The 21,934-nt window shown below is 36.5% G+C and overlaps 1 protein-coding gene across 4 annotated transcripts in view; it reads left to right on the forward strand.

Moving 5' to 3' along the window:
• Positions 1–21,934, forward strand: part of PPARG (peroxisome proliferator activated receptor gamma) — a 132,650-nt gene that overhangs the window by 55,578 nt on the left and 55,138 nt on the right. Inside the window, exon 1 of one of the 4 annotated variants that reach the window (XM_041760804.1) lies at positions 3,567–3,769. The exons of the other annotated variants lie outside the window; for them this stretch is intronic. Within the exon in view, the coding sequence (XP_041616738.1) occupies positions 3,616–3,769 (154 nt within the window). The 5' untranslated portion in view covers positions 3,567–3,615. Of the gene's footprint in view, positions 1–3,566; positions 3,770–21,934 lie in introns of those variants that run through there. 4 annotated transcript variants of the gene reach the window in all.

A 21,934-nucleotide genomic window follows, 5' to 3' on the forward strand; every position in this document is an offset into this window, starting at 1 on the left:
ATCTCAGAGCAAAGCAGATTCCTACTTAGATACAAATGAGATTGGCTCAGTTTATTTTTGTCCGTATGAACAAGTTATTTCTCATATGACCTGGTGCTACAGTATGATACAAAATATTAAAATATAGTTAGTGGGGTGCCTGGATGGCTCAGTCAATTAAGCATCAGACTCTTGGTTTTGGCTCGAGTCCTGATCTCAGGGTCATAGGATTGAACTCCCACCGCCCCCCCCCCGTCCCCCCCAGGCCACACAGCAGGGAGTCTGCTTGAGATTCTCTTCCTCTGCCCCTCCCCCTACCCCCTCTCACACACTCTTTCTCTCTCAAATAAATCTTAAAAAGTTAATAAATGTTGTTACTAACATTAAAAATATGATTCAAAATCCACATCGTGTTTTGTTAGTAACTTGGGATGTTTTCTATATTGCTTGATATCCTGTCAAGAGTTTAAATAACATTTACTTACCCTGCAATCCACATGTTGATAAAACTGGTTGATAAAAATTGTAATTTTTGCTTATTGACTATTTCTGAAATCCACAAGATAAGAACACATCCATCTTGTTCATCAAACCAGCACCTAACTCAAGGCCTGACAATATATTCTGATTTTTTGCCAATAAATATTTGTTGAACAAATAAATGAGTGAAATACAGTGAACAAGACAGGTTGTCACTCTCAAATAATACAGTCCAAGGGGAGAAGGGAGGACAGAATGTGGTATGTGCTGTAAGACTAGATGCCATTAGATTCAGATGTTAGGGAATAATTAGCTCTTAAAAATAATTTTATATTTGAATATTTAAAGCACAGTGTGAGAACTGTTAGGAGGTTGGAAGGTATAGCTACAACAGTAGATGGACAAGTTGAATGGTGTCTGAGTGGGGAGGAAAAAGAGAATAGAAGTAACAGTAGATGAGGAATCCAGAAATTAGTCCCTTTGATAATAGTTGGAAAGAATGGATCTGTGTATTGTCCAAATAGTAAAAGATACCACTGTACAACTGGAGGACCAGGTTAAAGCCATTGGCCTCAGAAACTAAACTGAGATCCCCAGATAGAATTTTGTGTTATGAATGAGCTACATCATCATTGAAGAAATGTAGGAATGAGAGGGAAAAAAAAGTCATTGAGAAACTCTCCACACCAACTACATATCCACGAGTATTGAAAAATAAATAACACGGTTATTGACTGATACTCCTTGAAGGAGTTAACATACTTTCTTCTTAACAGCCTATACTCTCTCCCTGAGGTGATTGATTTATTAAAAGAGGTAATTTAGACACTTTTTAAAAAAGATTTTATTTATTTATTCATGAGAGATACACAGAGAGAGAGAGGCAGAGACACAGGCAGAGGGAGAAGCAGGCTCCATGCAGGGAGCCTGACATGGGACTCGATCCCAGGATAACGCCTTGAGCTGAAGGTAGACCCTCAACCACTGAGCCACCCAGGCGCCCCAGTAATTCAGACACTTCTAAGAGTAGAAGTTGATAAAGACCAATAATAAGCTGGCCTGGGAATTAGATAGCTAAAAACCTGGATTCTAGTTCCAGCACTGTCACTACCTACCTATTTAACCTGAAGAATTTACTGTCATTTGGGGCCTTATTTTCTCATCTTATTAACAGAGTGTTAGATTTTTATCAAGAGTTTCACTTTAGGGATGCCTGGGTGGCTGTGGTTGAATGTCTGCCTTTGACTCAGGTCATGATCCCAGCGTCCTGGGATCGAGTCCCTCATCAGAATCCCCACAGGGAGCCTGCTTCTCCCTCTGCCTGTGTCTCTGCCTCTCTCTGTGTGTGTCTCATGAATAAATAAATAAAATCTTTTTTTTAAAAAGAGTTTCACTCTAAGATGATATCCTTCTGCCTGTTTTATCCTTTTTATAACTCTGGCATAATTTTAACATTTTAATAAACTTGTTCTTTTTTTTTTTTAATTGGAGAGACATTGGGATCTGAGTACAAGATTGGATAGAGGATAGGGAATCAAGTGAGAAACTGCCATTTCATAAGAAGAAAACTAAAATTTGCCTTCCAAACTCAAGCACATCTTAGGACATTGAGGAAGAGTATCTGTAGCAGAATAGGGTTTAAATTTTTGTTCTGTTTTACTAACAAGAAGGAAATTATCCTTGACTTCTACAATTGATTTTTATCTATCATATATTGAACCAAAAATGGTGGACTAGTAACACTTTTAAATATTATGATTATGTCTGTAATACAAGGAAATTTCTCAGCATTGAGAGGGAAGGAGAAACTCCTTTATTGACAATTCAAGCTGAATAACCTAGTTCTACACACCTATAATTACCTCAGTCATTTGGACTGTCAAGGAGCTTGCTTTAACTTGAACTATCTTAGTAAAAGTTTCTTGGTTTTCAAAGGTTTTTAAGCAATATCAATGCCCAGTTCTCCACTCTATTCTGTGCTGTTGAGACCCTGTGAGCATTTTCCCCACCAGGCTGTTGCTGGGTGATTAACAGGGAAACTTTTGCTAGTTCCCCTGCAGGATGACCAGTTAGCTACTCAATGTAGATTAAATAGATAGACTTATTCCACTTGGAGAATACTGGGTTAAGTCGAAGGGAATTATTGCCATCTGGTATATCGCCCTAAGTGGGGGCATCTTTATTACATCCACAAGTCACTGCAATTCTATCAGGCCACTTATGTGACAAGTGGGGACCTGCTTCCATGCTGAAGTTTGGCACGGCTTGTGTTTCTCCTTGCCAAAAAGGGCAAAGGACTTGAGCAAGAAGCCAGCTTTCTCCTGATTACAAAACTGACCACAGTTCCTCGCCAACCTATCAGTGTGAGTCAAAATTTTTTTTTTTTTTTTTTGGCTAATACATTATTCTTCTCAGAGAGAACTCCACTTTTTTTCATTATGACATGGCATTTATCATTTAAACATCTGCTATGTTCAGACATGGGTACAGCAATACTGCCTTTGCCTAGTGATGGATAAACTTAATAATCAAGTGACTAAAAAAGCAAACCCTGATACACGACATCTAAACTATATCTCTCAACTACTTAATTTTATAGAATTTGTTAGTATCATTTTGGCCTTTCTAAAGTTGGCAAACAAATGCCTCAGAAAATAACATTTCAGCAGCATGCTGATGCCAAACTTTAAAATACAAGTACATGTTTGAATTAAATAGTTTTCTTCAGATAATAACAGTTTAGAGATTCAACCACGGATGGGCAGCTAGAAAAAAAATGTTGTTGAAGTAAGTTTATCTGGTACTTCATAACCCAGAGATGTAAAGTTTAAGAAACAATTGAAAATTGAACAATCTCTTTGCTCCGATAGCTCTAAATACTGTACAACTCACACCCCTCACAAGACACAGAACATGTGGGTCACTGGCGAGACAGTGTGGCAATGTTTTCCTTGTAATGTACCAAGTCTTGCCAAAGCAGTGAGCAACATCATGACACAACATTTGTCACAGCTGGCTCTCTAACAGGACAGTACCAGCCAATTCAGGCCTAGTCCTTTGTGGATTTATTCCCACCTCTCCCAAATATTTGGAAACTGATGTCTTAACTCATTGGTTGTGTTCACAAGTTCTACTACTGCAAGTCTTTTTCTTTTAATGGATTGGACTTTTGCAAGAAATAGACAAAATATCAGTGTGAATTACAGAAAATCCCTCTTCCATGCTGTTATGGGTGAAACTCTGGGAGATTCTCTCATTGACCCAGAAAGCGACTCCTTTGCTGATACACTGTCTGCAAGCACTTCACAAGGTAAAGTCAATTCCAGATACGGCTCTTGGGTTACTTTGGGCATTTATAGAATGGTAAAATTGCTCTTGTCGTTTGTTTTCCAAGTTACATTCTAGTATGAGATGTCTCTAGGCCCCTATTTTAATGTCTACTTTGCTGTGTTTGTGTTCACTTATAAGCATCAGAGCTTTGAAAAAGAAGCCTAAACTAATCCATATTTATCTCTATGCATAGCTCCCATTTCCTGAATTTTAAGCATTAAAGGTATGTTTATATTTTTAAAGATCCTATTCATTTTTATTTTCTAGTTTTATATATTTTCCTTTTTAAAAAAATAATTTATTTATTCATGAGAGACACAGAGAGAGAGGCAGAGACACAGGCAGAGGGAGAAGCAGGCTCCCTGTGGGGAGTCTGATACGGGACTTGATCCCAGGACTCCGGGATCATGCCCTGAGAGAAAGGCAGATGCTCAATTGCTGAGCCACCCAGGTGTCCCTATATATTTTCCTAAATATACTTAAGGTCTTTTTAGAATACCTGGGGTGGGGGGAGTGTCCCTTTTCCCATTTTATAGTCTTATGGTACATATCTTTCAGGCGGCTTTTATCCCTCCCACAGCATTTTTATTCCTCTTAAAGCTCTCTCAACATGTTTTTGTTCTACTTTGAAATCTAGATATTTGTACATGTTATCTTTCCAGAGAAGTGTACACTGAGTGTAAAACCAGCTTATAATCTTCTTAAGATTTCTTAGGATACCTAGGTGCCTAATGCATTATAGAATAGATTGTGGGGCCTCGGAGAATGTCTATTCCAAGCATTTCATTTTACACACAAAGAAAATAACATCCCTAAATGCCTATTGCATACTAAGTAAATGATTAGCTATTACTTGCACTCTAATATATAAGATTCAAGCAGATACCTCATTTTTCAAAATTCCTTTCTTGACCATTGCAAAATACAAGTTCTTCATTTCTACAGCTCCTTCTACTGGAGTTTCTTAGCACAGCTTCTTCTGTTTTGTACTGTTTCATATTTATTTCTGTATTTCTAGTTATTTTTTCTCATAGATACTATGTAAAAATAGATTGTGTTAACTAGTGTGATTTGTGTTTTATAAAATAAGTGCTGAAGTGTTACAGTTAAGTCACTTCATTGTTGAAATGAATGGCTTTACATTTCAATGTGATAATTTTTCTGGAAGCCTGAAGTTTGAACATACTAATCACTTGTTTTTTGCTTAAACACTTGGCTGTTTAAAATTAAGAAAAAATATTTCCTGAAATACTATTTCATTCTCTTAGGGTGATTTGATTCAATGTATATATCTGTCACCTGAGCCTCTTAAATATGAGTTTGGTTTCATTGTATTATATAAAAATATGTTACTCTTTGTTTCTAAAAGCCATAGAAATTATTGCTATCTTTCTCCAGTTTTTAATTTAGCCTGCTGATATCAGGACAGATGTGAAATAGTCCTTGAGTCAAAATTTGGTAATTTTGTCTGTTTGCAAAAAATGTGTTCAGAGTGTAGTGCAATAAATATTTTAGGTTAACTGAGGAAAAATACTATTTATGGTAAGAGATAGTTATGTGATTCCAGTTAGTTTTCATTCTGTACTGATCTCTATATATTTATGTCTTGGATTTGCCCAGGGTCTAATTGTTTTGAGTCTCAAATCCCCTCCAAAAGAATAACTCAGTACTTTTCTTCTTAATTAGTACAGAATAAAATTAATAGCAATTAAGAAATGACATATTGTGCCAATTATTTAACTTTCGTTTATATGGTCTCTGATTACTTCTTATTCATGTTGTTTTTCTGTTGAAAATGTTATTCCTAAAGGCCAAACATGTATGATTGTTCACTTCAATTGCATTTAGACATATAGGGGGGCCTGAGTAGCTCAGTCAGTTAAGTGTCTGTCTTTGGCTCAGGTCATGGTCCCAGCTTCCTGGGATGGAGCCCCACCTCGGGTTCCCTGCTCAGTGGGGAGCCTGCTTCTTCCTCTCCCTCTGCTGCTCCCCCTGCTTGTTCTCTCTCTCTGTCAAATAAATAAATAAAATCTTTAAAAAAAGAAATCAGACATAATCATCATTTGCTCTTTGAGCCCATCAGAGATGAAACACTGTAGAGTTTAGGTATTTGGCTTTAATACAGTAATAAATTTAGGTGCTCCTTCTTCTTTACTATAGACAAGGTGGGATTGGGGGTTGTTGCAAGTAGCTCGGTGCTACTTTGAAGTAAAAGTGGCTTGTTGAGTGTGAATGATCCAGCTGTCCAAGCCATATTGGTCATATTCATGAGATTCAAAAATTTATGTAGCCACTATGCCCAAAGAGGACTTCTGTGCTTTTTCCTGGGCTCCATTATCACAGTGACCTCCTGCCTTTATCTTATTCCCCTATTTTCATCATGAGCTTCTAAAGTAACCCCAAGTAACCCCATTCTGGCTCTGAAACCATTTCCACTAGTAAAAATTGGCAAGACTGAAGGGAAGCTTCCACAAACTGAAGCTGAATATGCCTCCTGCTTTTAGTGCCAGACTTAGTCCTGTGTGAATTCTATAATTTTAAAGTGTTGCACCAGAGCATTGAAAGATGATGACATGCTTGTCCTTTGGAGCTGATTGAGCAATGGAAATATGCCTTGGAGACATGATAAATGCTGCAATAGACAATCCTTTGAAACAAGCGCCTCTCCAGAGATAGGAGTGAGTGAGTGATTGCCCGCCATTTTTATTGAGGGATACTTAAACTGTGTCTCTGTAACTCCAGGTAACTATATATTTGGAAGCATTTAAATAATTGACCAAAGTTTTCATCTTTCTAGAGGTTTTAAGGGACCCGTGTAGTATCAAGGAATGTAACTTAACAGTCTTATTTTGGCCATGTACGTTCCACGTAAATCTGAATAAGTCATTTATCCTCTCTTCCCTCTGTTTCCACATATAATAACAGATATACAGGGTTATTGCAAGGATTAGATGACACAATATTTGCGAAAGCACATCTGAAGTCCTATATAGACTGTATTGTTTTGATCTTCTAATATTAATTACTTATGGATGGAAAAGAAGACATATACTGTCCTAAATTGGAAACATTTTAAAGAGAATATATGGCAGGAAAGGTGCAGAATTCTTTGTGCATCAAAATAAGTGGTACTTTTTGAGTGAGATGGGGCTTCTGCATATGCTCCTATGAATGTTTTGATGAGGAAATAATCATATTTAGAGAAAGTATCTTTCTGTCTGATTTTTTGAAAGATTTTATTTATTTATTCATGAGAGACACAGAGAGAGGCAGAGACACAAGTAGAGGGAGAAGCAGGCTCCATGCAGGGAGCCTGATGCAGAACTTGATCCCAGAACTCAATCCTGGCACTCGATCCCGGGACTCGATCCTGGGACTCCAGGATCACTCCCTGAGCTGAAGGCAGATGCTTAACCGCTGAGCCACCCAGGCGTCCCCTTGTCTGGTTTTTTCTTAATGGGGGAATTACCTCCCCTTTTGTTAAACATTTGTTTCAAAAAAGATTGAATTTCCAAAAGTTGAAATCATTCTTTGGCCCTAAATGAAAGCAACAATTACATGGTTTCTTCTCTAAGACATTGAAAAACTATCTTAGATTATAATATTCTTTATGACGAAGATTTTGATCATTGACACAGCTCTGAATTTCATAGTCTCACATTAATAATAATTCTGGACTTTTTTCTAGGATTTTACTCTTGTCCATATTAATATTTTTCTTTAGCATGGCTCTATTTTATCATTTATTTCTCTGATTTAACTGTTCATATCTCTTTTATGATCAGCAGGACTTAGTAGATTCGGTAGAGTTCTAGACCCTGAGAATTTCCCATGTTTCCCAAAACTGTCATTTCTCTTGTGCGTCCCCCCAAATTATGAATTTTAGGAAACACTAAAAACAAATATCATGTATATTAGATGCTTATAAGAAAAAACAGTATTAAAAAAATTTTTTTAAATTTTCCCCTGGCATCCCTAAGGAATACAACTTGTCTTAAAAGCTACCTGACAGGGATCCCTGGGTGGCGCAGCGGTTTGGCGCCTGCCTTTGGCCCAGGGCGCGATTCTGGAGACCCGGGATCGAATCCCACATCAGGCTCCCGGTGCATGGAGCCTGCTTCTCCCTCCGCCTGTGTCTCTGCCTCTCTCTCTCTCTCTGTGACTATCATAAATAAATTAAAAAAAAAATTAAAAAAAAAAAAAAAAAAGCTACCTGACAGCAGCTAGCCATTTAAACTATTCATCGGGGCGCCTGGGTGGCTCAGCAGTTGAGCATCTGCCTTCAGCTCAGGCCATGATCCTGGAGTTCCAGGATTGAGTCCCTCATCAGGCTCCCTGGCATGGAGTCTGCTTCTCCCTCTGCCTGTGTCTCTGCCTCTCTCTCTCTCTCTCTCTCTCTCTCTCTGTCTCTCATGAATAAATAAATAAAATCTTTTGAAAAAATAAATAAGTGAAAACTGTCCATCACAGTGTCAAACATGGAACATCAGATGGAAACTATTTTTGTGGCTCTGTCAGAGTTTGTCATAGGTCACTATCTTTGTCAACATGCTCACCTATAACTTGAATAAGGTAACCCTTAGGAAACTCTAAAATCATCATAGCTCCTTATAAAGTACATGTTCTTTGCACCAGAGGAAATCTTAGCAGAGTCAGTTTCTTCATTGTATTAGGTCAACAGAACTGACATGGGTTCTGTTATTTTAGCTTCATTTGGACACCCTTCAATTAGGTGTAAGAAAGTTTTCCAGTAAATGCCTCATATCCATCTACTAGTGTGGAATATTTGCAAAAATATATGTGATAGTGAATCAGACTCATTTAAATGGAACTAAATTTCTGTAAACCTCTACTAGATTACTCTTTTTTTGTAGATGCTGTTTGAACCTGTAACTAATTTAGAGACACAGGAATTACATATGCAGCTGATAGCAGCTGCTATCCAACCCCAGTAACCTCAGAATTAAGATCGTGTGGCTATTTGAGTACACAGTTTTTTAGACCCATGTAAATTTTATCAGGTAAGAGATTTGCCAACCCAAGATTGAAGTTCCCACAAGTGGTGAATGGTTTGCATTATAAAGTAAATTTAAAACAGTCAACTGTTAATTATCTACATGTGTATCATCCCTTATTACCTCATGCTGGGATTCCTGTACAGCCTTTTAGCTGACTTTCTAAGTGAGGAACTTTCAGCCATCCAGTGTAATCTTCGGGATAAGTGGTCCTCAAAGCCTATCAGCCTTCTAATATGTGAAGTAGTGCACCATACTGAACATTGTGATGTCTAAACACCTCTGCCTAGCTTTCAAAGCTCTGTATAATCTGTTTCCACTTTGTGTATTTTATTTCTCTCCACACGCCAGTGATTAGTCTGCCTTGCTTTACTTGGACTAATCACATTGTCCCAAGAATAACCAGACTCACTCTTGCCTCCAAGCCTACTACATCCTGGAATGCCTTTCCTAATTCTTCAACCTTTTCAAATCCTTCCTCTCCTATCCTTCAAGGTCAGGTTCAAGTAACCTCTGTGCCATGAAACCTCCTCTTAATACATTACTATTAATTGCTACTCTACACTGAAAATATGTTCAGAATATATCTCCTCTCCCCATTCCACTGCCAGCACTCTAATCCAAGCCATTATCTCTTGCCTGCGTTGCTATCCCGCTCTTTGACAGGTTGTCCTGCCTCTACCCTCACCTCCCAAGTGCTTAGTCTCAGCCCATGAGGGATCATGTTAAAATGTAAGTCAGATCCGTCACTCAGCTTACAACCCAACTGCAACTCCTCACTTCACTTAGGATAAAAGCCCAGTCAGCCCCAGACCCCCACCCGACCCTGGTCAACCTGTCTGTCCTTTCCTCAATCAGCTCCAGCCACATTGGCCTCCTCGCTGTTCTTTCCACATTCCAGGCATGCCCCTGCCTTAGTGCATTTGCTCTAGTTCTTGTTCCTTCCTTGAGCCCTCATCCTCTGACATCTTCTCATCAGCCCTTTCTAATCTTGGCTAAGATCTCACTTGTAGTAAGGACTGCCTCTACCCCTCTGTTGTTGAATTATCTGCCCTCCTCACTGCCCTTTCCCTCCCCCTGCTTCATATTCTTTTTTCTAAAGTATTCATCATCCTTTAACGTACTGTATCATTTACTCATTTATTGTATTTATTGTTTATTGTCCACTTTCTCACACTAGCATATGAACCCCATAAAGACATAGGGGGCTTTGTCTAGTTTGGTCACTGACTGGTATGTCCCAAATGCCTAGGACATGTTTGGTAAACGACCAGGATCATTAATACTTGTTAAAATGAAAAAATAAAATCCTCTCTTTTGTATTGGTCTATATCACGCTATTTAGCCCTTACTTAGAGACTGTCTGATGGTATTTTCTGTTTTATATATTCCCCTAATTCAAATTACATAGTAATTGAGGATAAGACCATGTTTTATTCTCTTCTTTATTCCACAAGTATCTAACATATAATAGGTATGTAATAAGCTCTTATTGTTGACTTATTAATACCAAGCTGATCTGCTGCTGTACCTTGCCAGCTCCTGAAGTGAGGCACTAGAATATGTTAGATAAGTAAAAACAAAAGTTTAGTGTACATGCTAACATATTATTGTAAAACCCATGCTGATATAAACAAACCACTTGCCGGGATGAGCACTGGGTGTTATTCTATATGTTGGCAAATTGAACACCAATAAAAAATAAATTTATTTAAAAAAAAGAAATATATTCAAACTCCACCCCCCCCCCAAAAAATAAAGGAAACTAACAACCTTGGAAATAAAACCCAACATTATATATGCTAAAACCAGGTACAAATATATTTTGAATTACTTGTTATGCAGTTATTTGCATCATATCCCTCCATTGATTTGAATTATCATTAGTTGAATATTATTTGAATGTTAATTTGAATATCACAGTTTGTGAATTATTCAAATGCCTGACTTCTTTTGCAAGTCTGCCTACCTTTTCATACTTGCAGTATTCGTTTGAACTTTTAGGAGACTTATTTTCTAGCAATGCTAAGAAAAGCAACTTATTTGATTAAGTAACCAGTATCCAATCATGATATTGGACTTAGCACAGTGCCTGGTGTGTAATATGTGTCCAAAAAATGTTAGTTTTGTCTTCTCACCCCTAAAATGGAAGTTACAACTTTGGGATAATACAGATTTTCATTATCCATGCTATCAAAAGTTTTCCATTACTATAGTTAAGTCTTACTTACTTCTTACTTGCTTACAATCGTTCCCTTAGCTTTTTTTCTCCAGAATATTTAGATATTACCTGATAGATACATATTATTAATCACAGTTGCAGAAAAAAGAAACCCAGGTTCAGTTTCTTGTTTTGGCAAAGTGCCAGTAGCAAAACTCAGGAGCAGAACAGCAGTTCTAATATTCTTCATAGGTTCTAGACACGTGAACCCCATGGCTCACCTAACTTCTTTGTTTTTTGTTTGTTTTTTGTTTTCGTTTTTTTCACCCTACTTCTTTGAATTAAGTCACTTCTTTTGGAAAAAGTAAAACATTCATTATTCTTATTTTTTTTGGCTTTGCATTACCAGATGAATATTTTTAATGTAAGATTGTTGGATATGACATTACTGTTGTCTTACACTTCCTAAAACTCTGATTTTAGTTTATTTTTGATTTTAGACCTATTATATAGACTGGGAAAGTTTGCTTAATTGTCTAAAATAAGAGCCAAATGTGTCAGTTTGATATAAGTGTGGTCAGATTTACATAGAAATCTCTGCCATTTACAAAGAAATCTCTTTGGCACTGATATAACCACATCTCTAGCCAGTTACAAGATAGAAACAGTTGACCCAAACAGTTGACCCAGTTGACTAAGAAATCAGTCCAATTTGCAAGCATATGTCCTAACACAAAATTTAATCATTTTGATATCATAGTCATTTAGGCCTAATCAAACTCAGAAAATATAAGATACATGCTAGATAGTAGAAACAAATATCTTTTCCTTGGAATATCTTTATCAATAATAATCCAAATCCGGGATCCCTGGGTGGCGCAGCGGTTTAGCGCCTGCCTTTGGCCCAGGGCGCGATCCTGGAGACCGGGATCGAATCCCACGTCGGGCTCCCGGTGCATGGAGCCTGCTTCTCCCTCTGCCTATGTCTCTGCCAATCTCTCTTTCTCTGTGTGACTATCATAAATAAATAAAAATTTTAAAAATAATAATAATAATAATCCAAATCCTAATCATCCCACAGGGTTCTCAGAATTCAAAACCCATCTCTACTATGAAGTTATCCTGGATTATTTCAGAACATGTTGTCTTTTTCTACTACATTTCTAGAGCACTTAATGTCTCTATCACTAGTTTGGTTTCTATGCTGCCTTCTGTTATTAAACGTCTTTCACCTTGGTAAGTTTCTCAAGGTCAAGAACTGCATTATATAATGTATTCCTTGTGAGGCCTGAAAAATACCTTGCACATAGTATTAGGTAATTGGTTATCTTGATTTGAGATGGTTTGAGTTTTATATTACTGATTGAGCATGTACTGATATTAAGATACTGAGAAAGGAAAAGAAAAGTAAAACAAGGAGGGGCTTTGAAAGAGTAAAGCTATAGTAAAATATGATAACTCTTTTAAGAAAAAAAAGTTTATGAAATAGATTGTTGATACAAAGAGGAGTTAAATAATTACCATAGATTTGGTAGCTTGGATTTAAGCCACTGACTTTATTTCATTTAAATAGAATGTTTCCAGAGACAACTCAACTGATCCAAACATGTTAACTTTGCAAACATAGGATTCCTGATCTAAGCATTAGTATTTGGGAAAAGATTTCCTGCATTAAAAAAAAAAAAAAATACAGAGTTCTTGTAAAGCAGAATATGCCTTACATATAAGCCAGGCAGATATATAGCAAAAACATAACTTTCAATACTCCTTAGGATAAAATGTACTTTCTCTAAATTTTTACCTTCCCTGTTTACTCTGACCCGAGGACCTTAATTGACTATGTATTGAGCCTTTATTACACAATGAAGTCAGTTAGAAAGTAGTTTATTGAGACTAATTTTAATACTATTTTGTAACTTCTGAGTAGAAAAATTCTTAAATAAATACCCTAGAAATTCCGTAACAATCTTTTTAACACAAATGGAAGTTTTTTTTGTTTTGTTTTTTTTTTTTTTTGGTTTTTTTTGGCTTATGTGGTTGATCTGCATGTTTCCTTCTGTCCACTCCCACTCCCAGGACCCATCTCTCCTGTTTAAGCTTTTTATTGAAGTACAGAATGCATAGGCAAAAGTCTGTAAATCATTTTCACAAATGAACAAAAGTGTAATTCGCACTGAGATAAGGAAACAAAACAATACCAGCCTTCCAGCAGCCCTCTTACTGTTCTAATTTCTAACCCATGGATTAGTTTGCCTGTTTGGGGGTTTTATATGAGTAGAATGATACATTGTTTACTCTTTTGTATGTGGATTCTTTTGCTCACCATTTGTTAATCACATTTACTCTTCATTCTTATCACTGTATTTCATTATGTGAATATATCACAATGTATTTATCTGTCCCTATTGATGGGCAATCAGGCATTTTTCATTATTGCAAATAGAACACCTAGGAACACTCTCATATAGGTCTTTCAGTGAACAGGGGTTCACATTTCTGTTAGATGTATATGTGAGCCATAGGATGTGTTCAGCTTTAAGAGGTACTACCAGTTAGTTTTGAACACAGCTGTACCATGTATACTCCTCCCAGCAGTGTCTGAGTGTTCCACTTAGTCCACAGCTTTTCTGGTACTTGACATTTTCTTTTTCATTTTAGCCATGCTGGTGGGCTTATGCTGGTATCACACTGTAATTTTTATTTCCCTTTCTCTGATAACTAAAAAGTTAAGCACTTAAAAAAATATTTATTATCCATTTGGCAATTCTTTTTCATGAACTGCCTGTTCAAGTCTTTTGCCCATTTTTATATTGTGTACTTTAGATATAAGTTCTGCAGCATACTTTGTTAAAAAATAATAATAATAAAAATAAAGCATGCTTTGTCAAATACCTGTATTGCAGATATCCTCTCCCCCACTGTGTGTTACTTTTTCATTTACTTAATAATCAGTTTAAATCTTAAATATCATCCAAGTTATCTAATTTTTCTTTTATAATTAGTGCTTTTTATATCCTGCCAGAGAAATCTTTGCCTACTCCAAAGTTGATGAAGTGTTATTCTAGTTTTTATTTTAAAAAATACTTTGTTTCATATTTCACATTTAGATCTGTAGTCTGTATGAAACTGATTCTTGTATATGTTTTAAGGTAGAGGTTGATTCACTTTTTTCCATATGGGTATCTAGTTGACCCACTTCATTTATTGACAAGGTGATCCTTTCCCCATTACACTGCAGTGACATTTTGGCCATAAACCAGGTGACTATATATATGTGGGATTGATTCTTGACTTGCTCTCCTGTTGCATTGGTCTATTTTTCTCTTTGCACTAATTAATATATTATCTTAATTGCTGTAGTTTTATAATTGGGTTTAATATCTGGTAGTAAAATCTTCCAGTGCTATTCTTCTCTTCAAGATTGCCTTGGCTATTCCTGGCTCTGTGAATTTCCATATACATTTTAGACTCAGTATTTAACTCTCCACACAAAAATGCTAATATTTTTATTGGAATTTTTCTGAACTATAGATAAATATAGAGCAAATTGACAACTTTACAATATTGAATATTCTAGTCCATGAACATGGTGTATCTCTTCATTTATTTAGATGCTTTTTTTTTTAGATGCTTTTTCTTAAATAATATTTTTGAGTCTTCATTACAGCAGTCTTATACATATTTTGCTAAATTTCCGTGCTAGGTATTTGATGTTTTTCATACTATCATAAAAATCATTTTAAAATGTCATTTTCTATTTGTTGCTGGCTAATAAAAATACAGTTCATTTTTAATACTGGTTGACCTTATATCCAACAACTTTGCTAAATTATCTTATTAACTGTAATGCTTATAAATATATATATAAAGACTTGTCATTAGTTTTATTTTTTCTTTTCTAATCCTTGTTTTTTTCTTCCCTATTACATTCGATAGGATTTCTAGTACACTGTTGAATAGAAGTAATGATAGATGGTATGCTTATCTCATTCCTGATCTCAAAGGAAAGCTTTAAATATTTCATCATCAAGTATGATGGCTACTTTAGTTTTTTGTTTGTTTGTTTATGGATATGCTTTATCAGATTATTGTTTTATCAGTTCCCTTTTCTTCCTAGAGATTTTTAAAAATCATGAATGTTTTGAATTGTGTCAAATGTTTTTGTGTAAAATATTTTTGATAATGCTATAATAGCTCAGAAGGACTATTTAGACATAAAAAAGTTTATATTTTAATATCACATTATAATATTTTTTGAGATAATACATAGGATAGCTAGTGAAAATCTGCAGATCAGCCCATAACCAATGGCAATCTGGCTACATCTGTTTTGACACTTTTGTTCTCATGTTTGTTTAGCTTCAGACCATTGTCTTCTCATTAAGAGTGCTTGGCACAGTAAATTAAAAACAAGAGTACACAGAAGCATAGTGTATCACATCATTTTGCCAGACTAAACAATTCTGAATAAGACAATGCCTTTCCATCGGTGATGATTTCAAGCTATTTGAGGTACTTCAGTAGTAAAGCATTATTTAAAACCACTACCACTCTTATCTTTTCCTGGTTGCAAGAGGGCCCTTGACAATGTTTGAGAGGTGGATAAAGCAAAGAGAAACAGTACTCCGGCAGATCTTTGGTGGCCCCTCCTTTCCAAATAGTTACAGACTCCTGGACCATTCCCTTAATTTTTTTCCTTTCCACTGAGGCTCCTGTCTTCCATCCTCATCACCCTCTCTCTGCAAAGCCAAAACCAAACTGTGCAGGGGAGCTAGCCAGGGAGAATATTCCAGTTTCTTTCTTATGACCTCTACATCATGCTGCACTGGCTGCTAGTGTATACTTGGTAAAGTAGGAATTTCAATTAAACCAGAGTAACTCACTGCTCAACAGATTCAGGTTTAGTGTTGATTCAATTACTAGTAAGCCTCCCGTTAGAAACACATGAAGGCAATTTTAGCAAAAGAACCAAGCTTGAGTTAGTTTGACCACGGTGAAAAAGAGGACATGAATCTCCAACTCAGGAAGCAGAGGAAGTGATGACTGTGGATGAGGGCATGATCCTGTAATCTTTCCTGTCTCCTGACACCTCAGGACTGGATTAAGCAAGCTATCTAAACAAGATGTGACCCATGTAAGAGAAAATGATCTCTTGAAAAACGTAAGTGCACATGGCCTTCTCTAAAAGCTGATGATAGGCCCTTTGTTGATCTGAATTTGAAAATTTGTTACAAGACCTTCTGGCTCATTATAAAGAAAAGTACATATATGGTTACATATTGGAATGCTTCAGCATCTGCCAGAGTTATCAGTGGGAGTATCAATGGAGAACCAAGCCATAGAAGCATTAGATTTGGGTCTTAATATAGTCTAAGTAGATAACAGGATGAAAACGTATTTTTTCACATTGAAGAAACAAATGACATAGCAAAGAATCCATTTCTAATCCCTTTCTTAATTCATGGTGTCCAAAGTAATAAGTTCTCTATTCTGAGAAACCACACAGGACTCATATCCCACTACCTATTACCTGTGTGACATCAGGTAAAGCACTTAACCTCTTTTTTTGTTTTTTAGTATTTTATTTATTTGAGAGAGTGTGAGTAAGGGGAGTAGCGGGGTGGGGGGCGGAGAGGGACAAACAGTCTCTGTACTGAGCACAGAGCCCAATGTGGGGCTCATCGTGGGGCTCAACCCCAGGACCCTGAGATCATGACCTGAGCTGAAATCAAGAGTCAGATGCTTAATTGAATGAGCCACTCAGGCTTCGTGCACTTAACCCCTTCCTGTCTAACGTTTTCAATCCATTGGGTAGTGATAATGATTGTGTATAACCCATAGGACTATTCATAGATATAAATTATATGTATGTATATGTGTATAAATTACACATATATGCATTGATAAATTATAAATTACATATGTTATGATTTTAAGGTAGTGTGCCTGTCATGTAAGTACTTCAAAATTGTTATCTATTATTAAGTTGTACTTCTGCTAATGTGATCCAGGTTTTTCCTGCTTTACTGATCAAAATACTTGATACCAGTGAAGGAAAAGAAATGAATTGACAGAATTTTTTGAATACTTGAGCCAAAAGGACAGTCAACTATTGATCAAGCATCAAAAATATTTTCTGATTTTTCTTTATTTTACTTGAAACTACATTAAAATTTTCTCTACTTTTCCATTATAGTTCCTTTTAGGAGGACTGAGAAACATGCAAGGAGTATATTTACTTCAGTGAAATCATGGGAAGACACTGTAATTAAAAGATATTTAGCTTAGGGACGCCTGGGTGGCTCAGTGGTTGAGTGTCTGCCTTCAGCTCAGGCCATGATCCCGGGGTCCTGGGATTGAGTCCCGCATCGGATTCCCCACAAGGAGCCTGCTCCTCCCTCTGCCTCTGCCTCTCTCTCTCTGTGTCTCTCATGAATAAATAAATAAAATCTTCTAAAAAAATAAGAGATTTTTTAGCTTAGTTTTTACTTTTATGAAAGTAATACTTGTACGTAGTTTTGAAAGTCAGAATAAAGCTTTTCATGAAGAACAGTTCCTATTCCTCAGACACAGTAATCTTTAATTCTTTTAAATATTTCTCCTGGAATTTACCTCTGTGTCTTTAAGATAACATGTGAATGCTGCTATTTTAAATACATATTCATTCCCCACTGACTTCCTGCAGTGGAAGAGAAGTTAGCTCTTCACCACAACACCCCCTTTTCCCAAAATACGCACTTCTCCTTCCCCCCATCTTCATGATGTATTTGTAATTATAAGTAAAATCAGTTGTGTACATCGTATTAGCTTTGAAATTGTGCCAGGCAGTATACTACAATTCTGTTTCTGATCATGAATAGCTGTTTATTTTTCTGAAGTTAATATCTTTTTTACTTAGAAATTGTTCATTTTTATTGTTCCTTTTCCAGAACGTTTACTAGTTCTTTCTCAAACTCTCTGACAGTAGGTGGTCATATACATCAGGCATTCTGATTTCTTGGGTGATCTCACATGGCCTTCTTCACTTTCCTGTTCCATTCTATCCAGGCTATTTGGGATCTGTTGTTCTGGGTCTTCCTTCCACCCCTACTGTACTTAGGTCCTTTGTTTTGTGGATCCCATATTTTCCTTTCGTTCTCATGTGGAACTCTCGGAGTACTTGGGGGGGTAACTTTTTTTTGAGGTCCTATATTTCTGAAAAGGTCTTTCTACTCTTACACTTGAGTGAAGGTTTGTTTGTCTGAATCTGAAATTGCAAGTTGGAAATAATTTTTTCTTTGAATTTTGAAGACCTTGCTCTGTTGATTTTCTGGCTTTCAGTGTTACTGTTGGGAATTCATTGTCATTCTGGTTCTGATCCTTTATATAAGCTTTCTCCTCTCTCCACCACTCCCTACCCAGGGCTGGAGGCTTTTAGCATGGTCTTTATAAAAAGAGTGTTAGTCTTTTTTTTTTTTTTTAAGATCTTATTCATTTATTCCTGAGAGACACAGAGACACAGAGGCAGAGACATAGGCAGAGGGAGAAGCAGGCTCCATGCAGGAAGCCCAATGCGGGACTTGATCCCAGGACTCCAGGATCATGACCTGAGCCAAAGGCAGACACTCAACCACTGAGCCATCCAGGTGCCCAAGAATGTTAGTCTTTATAGTGGTCCCTTTCTGTGTGGTTTAAGAAATCATTTCTCTCTTGGGTCCTGTTGTTTTAACCAATGTAAATCCTTGCCTTTGGTCACTCTAAAAGAAAACCTGAGGGACAGCTTCACACTTTTCAAGTGCAAGGGGTAGTGGGCAAATATGTAGAAGATGGTAGCTTTTTATGTTTCAGAAAATGAGGGGGAAAGTTACAAATTCTAACATAGGTTAGACCATCACTTCCCAAACTATTCCGTCAAATGTGAAAATCTGCAAATGTTGCACACTTTGCCTTCCTCTCCTTTGTACATTCTCATGAATTATTAGCATATGAGCCTTAAGAAGTTCTGCATTTAACCTTGCTTGACCTAGCATTTCCTAAATTTATTTGCTTACAAAATTTTTTAAATTATTTTAAAAGGAACATTATTAACATATGTAACACAGTTGGAGAAAAGCCAGATAAGACCTAGACTTTCCTGGACAAAAGAGCAATTAGGCATTGGAATGAATAACCAAGAGAAGCTGTGGACTCCTTTTCCAGAGATCTTTAAAACAGGACATCTGTTGAAGGCGTAGTCCTGTTTGAACAATAGGACTTTGCTGCTGTTTCTTCCTCTTCCTGTCCCCTAGTGGTAGCATTGGAGGCTTTGAGCCCACCTTTTACATGAGTCTACTACTCTGGTTACTGATATGTATAAGAATTACTAACTACTGCCCATAATTAACGTTTATTAAGAACTTACTAAGTGTCTGGCCCTATGTTAGATGCTTTATATATATTATCTAATTTAATATTCACAACACCTCTATGAGATAGGCAATATTATTTTACAGATGGGTTAATTAGGTATAAAGAGATTACAAAACTGGCAAGCAATAGGTCAAGATTCAAACTCAATGCATCTGACAATACTGGCTCATTTATCTTCAGTGTTAATGTTCAGAATGACAATCCACAAAAAAGATAAATAAGATATGTATGCCTGTATTTATTATGTAAAAATTTGGACTGATCTGTGCTCACTTTATTAGACTATTCCTTAAACCTTTTGATGAATTCAGATTTTATTAATTTTTGTTAGAAACAAATTCTGTTACAGGTGATTTTATTCTAATTTGCCATCCAATAAATAGATACTTGCATGAGACTTCTTTCTTTCATAAATTTGATGTCATTCCTATAGCTTAAGACCTCCAAAAACCTAGATCTGTGAAAACTGGCATAGGTTAAAAGTCCCATTTTCAGAGTGCAGAAAATGCTAGGATTGGAAACAGTAAACCTGGATTCTCATTTGGTTAGCCCCTAACTGTGTGTTCATGAGCAAATCATTCTTTTATTTTCTTCATCTGTCAAATGAGGGATTTACAGTATCTCAAAAAAGACATTTTTCATTCTGATATTTCAAGATGATTTTTCTCTCTGGATATCAGCTATCATCATGGGAGAGGACTTCAATTAGAAAATTCGCAGGGTCAATTTATACTACAAAATGGTATGCATGAATCAATAGGAAGGACTAGATAAATAAGCTGGAACCATATTGATGAGTACTATGATGTTAAATTGAAACAAATTAGAAGAGAATGAAAAAAATCAGCGATTAAGTGTTTCTTTAGGGTGACTTGCAACAAAGCTACTAAATTTAAGAGAATCCATGAAAGGCTTTTTTCTGCCACCTACTCTTGTACACCTTAACACCTTTCTCCAAAGAAGCTTCTCTTTGACAATTACTCAGTCTTTTTAGTAAATTTCCAACTTCCTATACTTGGCACATCCTAGGTGTACATTGAAGGCTTGTTTAAATCAATTGTTGTTTAGGACAGAACTAGAAGGGGTGTCCTTGGTGGCTCAGTGGGTTAAGTGTCTGCCTTCAGCTCAGGTCATGATCCCAGGGTCCTGAGATGAAGCCCCGTATCAGGGTCCTTGCTCAGGAGGGAGGCTGCTTCTGCCTCTCCATCTGCCATTCCTCCTGCTTGTGGTTGCTCTCTCTGTCAAGTAAGTAAATAAAATCTGTAAAAAAAAAAAAAAAAAGAAAGAAAGAAAAGAAAGTTTAGGACTGGAAGATCAGGAAGAGATTTGTTGTTTTTTTTTTAACCAGTTTAGAAAGTTAAGAAAAAAAGTTTAAAAAGTTAAGTGTGTAGGATATAGATTTTTTTGACCATCTGGGTTCACAAACCAGCTCTACTCTTTAGTAACTGTGTGTTCTTAGGCACGTTACCTACTTCCATGTCTGTGCCTCAGTTTCTACTTCTCTAAGGAGAATTTTGAGTGTATCTACCTCATAGCTAATGTAATTAGCTGATATTGTAGTAAGGAGATGCAGCATTTCTCCAGAAATTCTAATAGAACTTTCCCTTTTCTTAAGGAGCAGCGTAAAAACCCCAAAGGTAAACCACATAGTTCTGATGCTTGATTTTATACATTGCCATCTTTTCTGGCTCACTTCTATATTCCCAAATAATGATGCATTTCCAGTTAGAGAGGTTCTTGATTTGGGCATGATATTGTTATATTTTTCTTTGAAATACACTGTACTTTGGAGTATTATGCAAAGTCTGCTCGTTGACTGTAATAGAGTGTAAAACCAAGTTTGAAGGTCTAAAATAAATGACACAAATTCATGTCCTTGCTCACAGTGTCTGCCTAAAGACTTTTGCTTGAAACACACTTAAGGTTGTAAAATTGATAGATACACCCTGATACAAAACTCTCCTGTCACCCAGCTGAAAAGTTAAGATACTGTTACTTATCCCTCAGAAGGACTGTTGTTCATGCAAATATTTTGATCATTTTTCTTTCATGGGTAATTGCATGGAGTAACAAAAAACACTTACTCGACTTACAGCTTGGCAGAAACAGTAGCTTATGTTTTCTAGAGACAAAATTAGAAGCAAGCTCCCTGGACCCATCTCTAAGTCAAAATAAAATATAATGTCTAGGGAACCACTGTGCTTTTCAGTGACTATGGTCTATGGAGTAATGTTTTTTAGGTCAGGATGTCCCAGAATAAAAAGGACAGAGAGAAGGGAAAGGGGGAAAGGAAAATGTGTATTTGAGTAATATATTTTCTTAGAGATGAAGAGGCAAGTGTTTTTTTCTTTCTGACATTGTCTTTTCTGTGTGTGTGTGTGTGTGTGTGTGTGTGTGTGTGTGAGGGGGGAATACTTTACAGAGCCCTAATCTTGCTGCTAAAATTATCAAGAGCAAAAGTGAATATACTGTATATACCTTGTTGAATGGAAGAGTTACAGTTTAAATTATATTTCATTTAAAGCATTGAAGATTATCATCTTTTCTAGGGAAGTGTTAAGTTTTAGCCAAACTAAACCAT

This window comes from Vulpes lagopus, chromosome 7, assembly GCF_018345385.1.
Source record: "Vulpes lagopus strain Blue_001 chromosome 7, ASM1834538v1, whole genome shotgun sequence".
Classification (NCBI taxonomy): Eukaryota; Metazoa; Chordata; class Mammalia; order Carnivora; family Canidae; genus Vulpes; species Vulpes lagopus.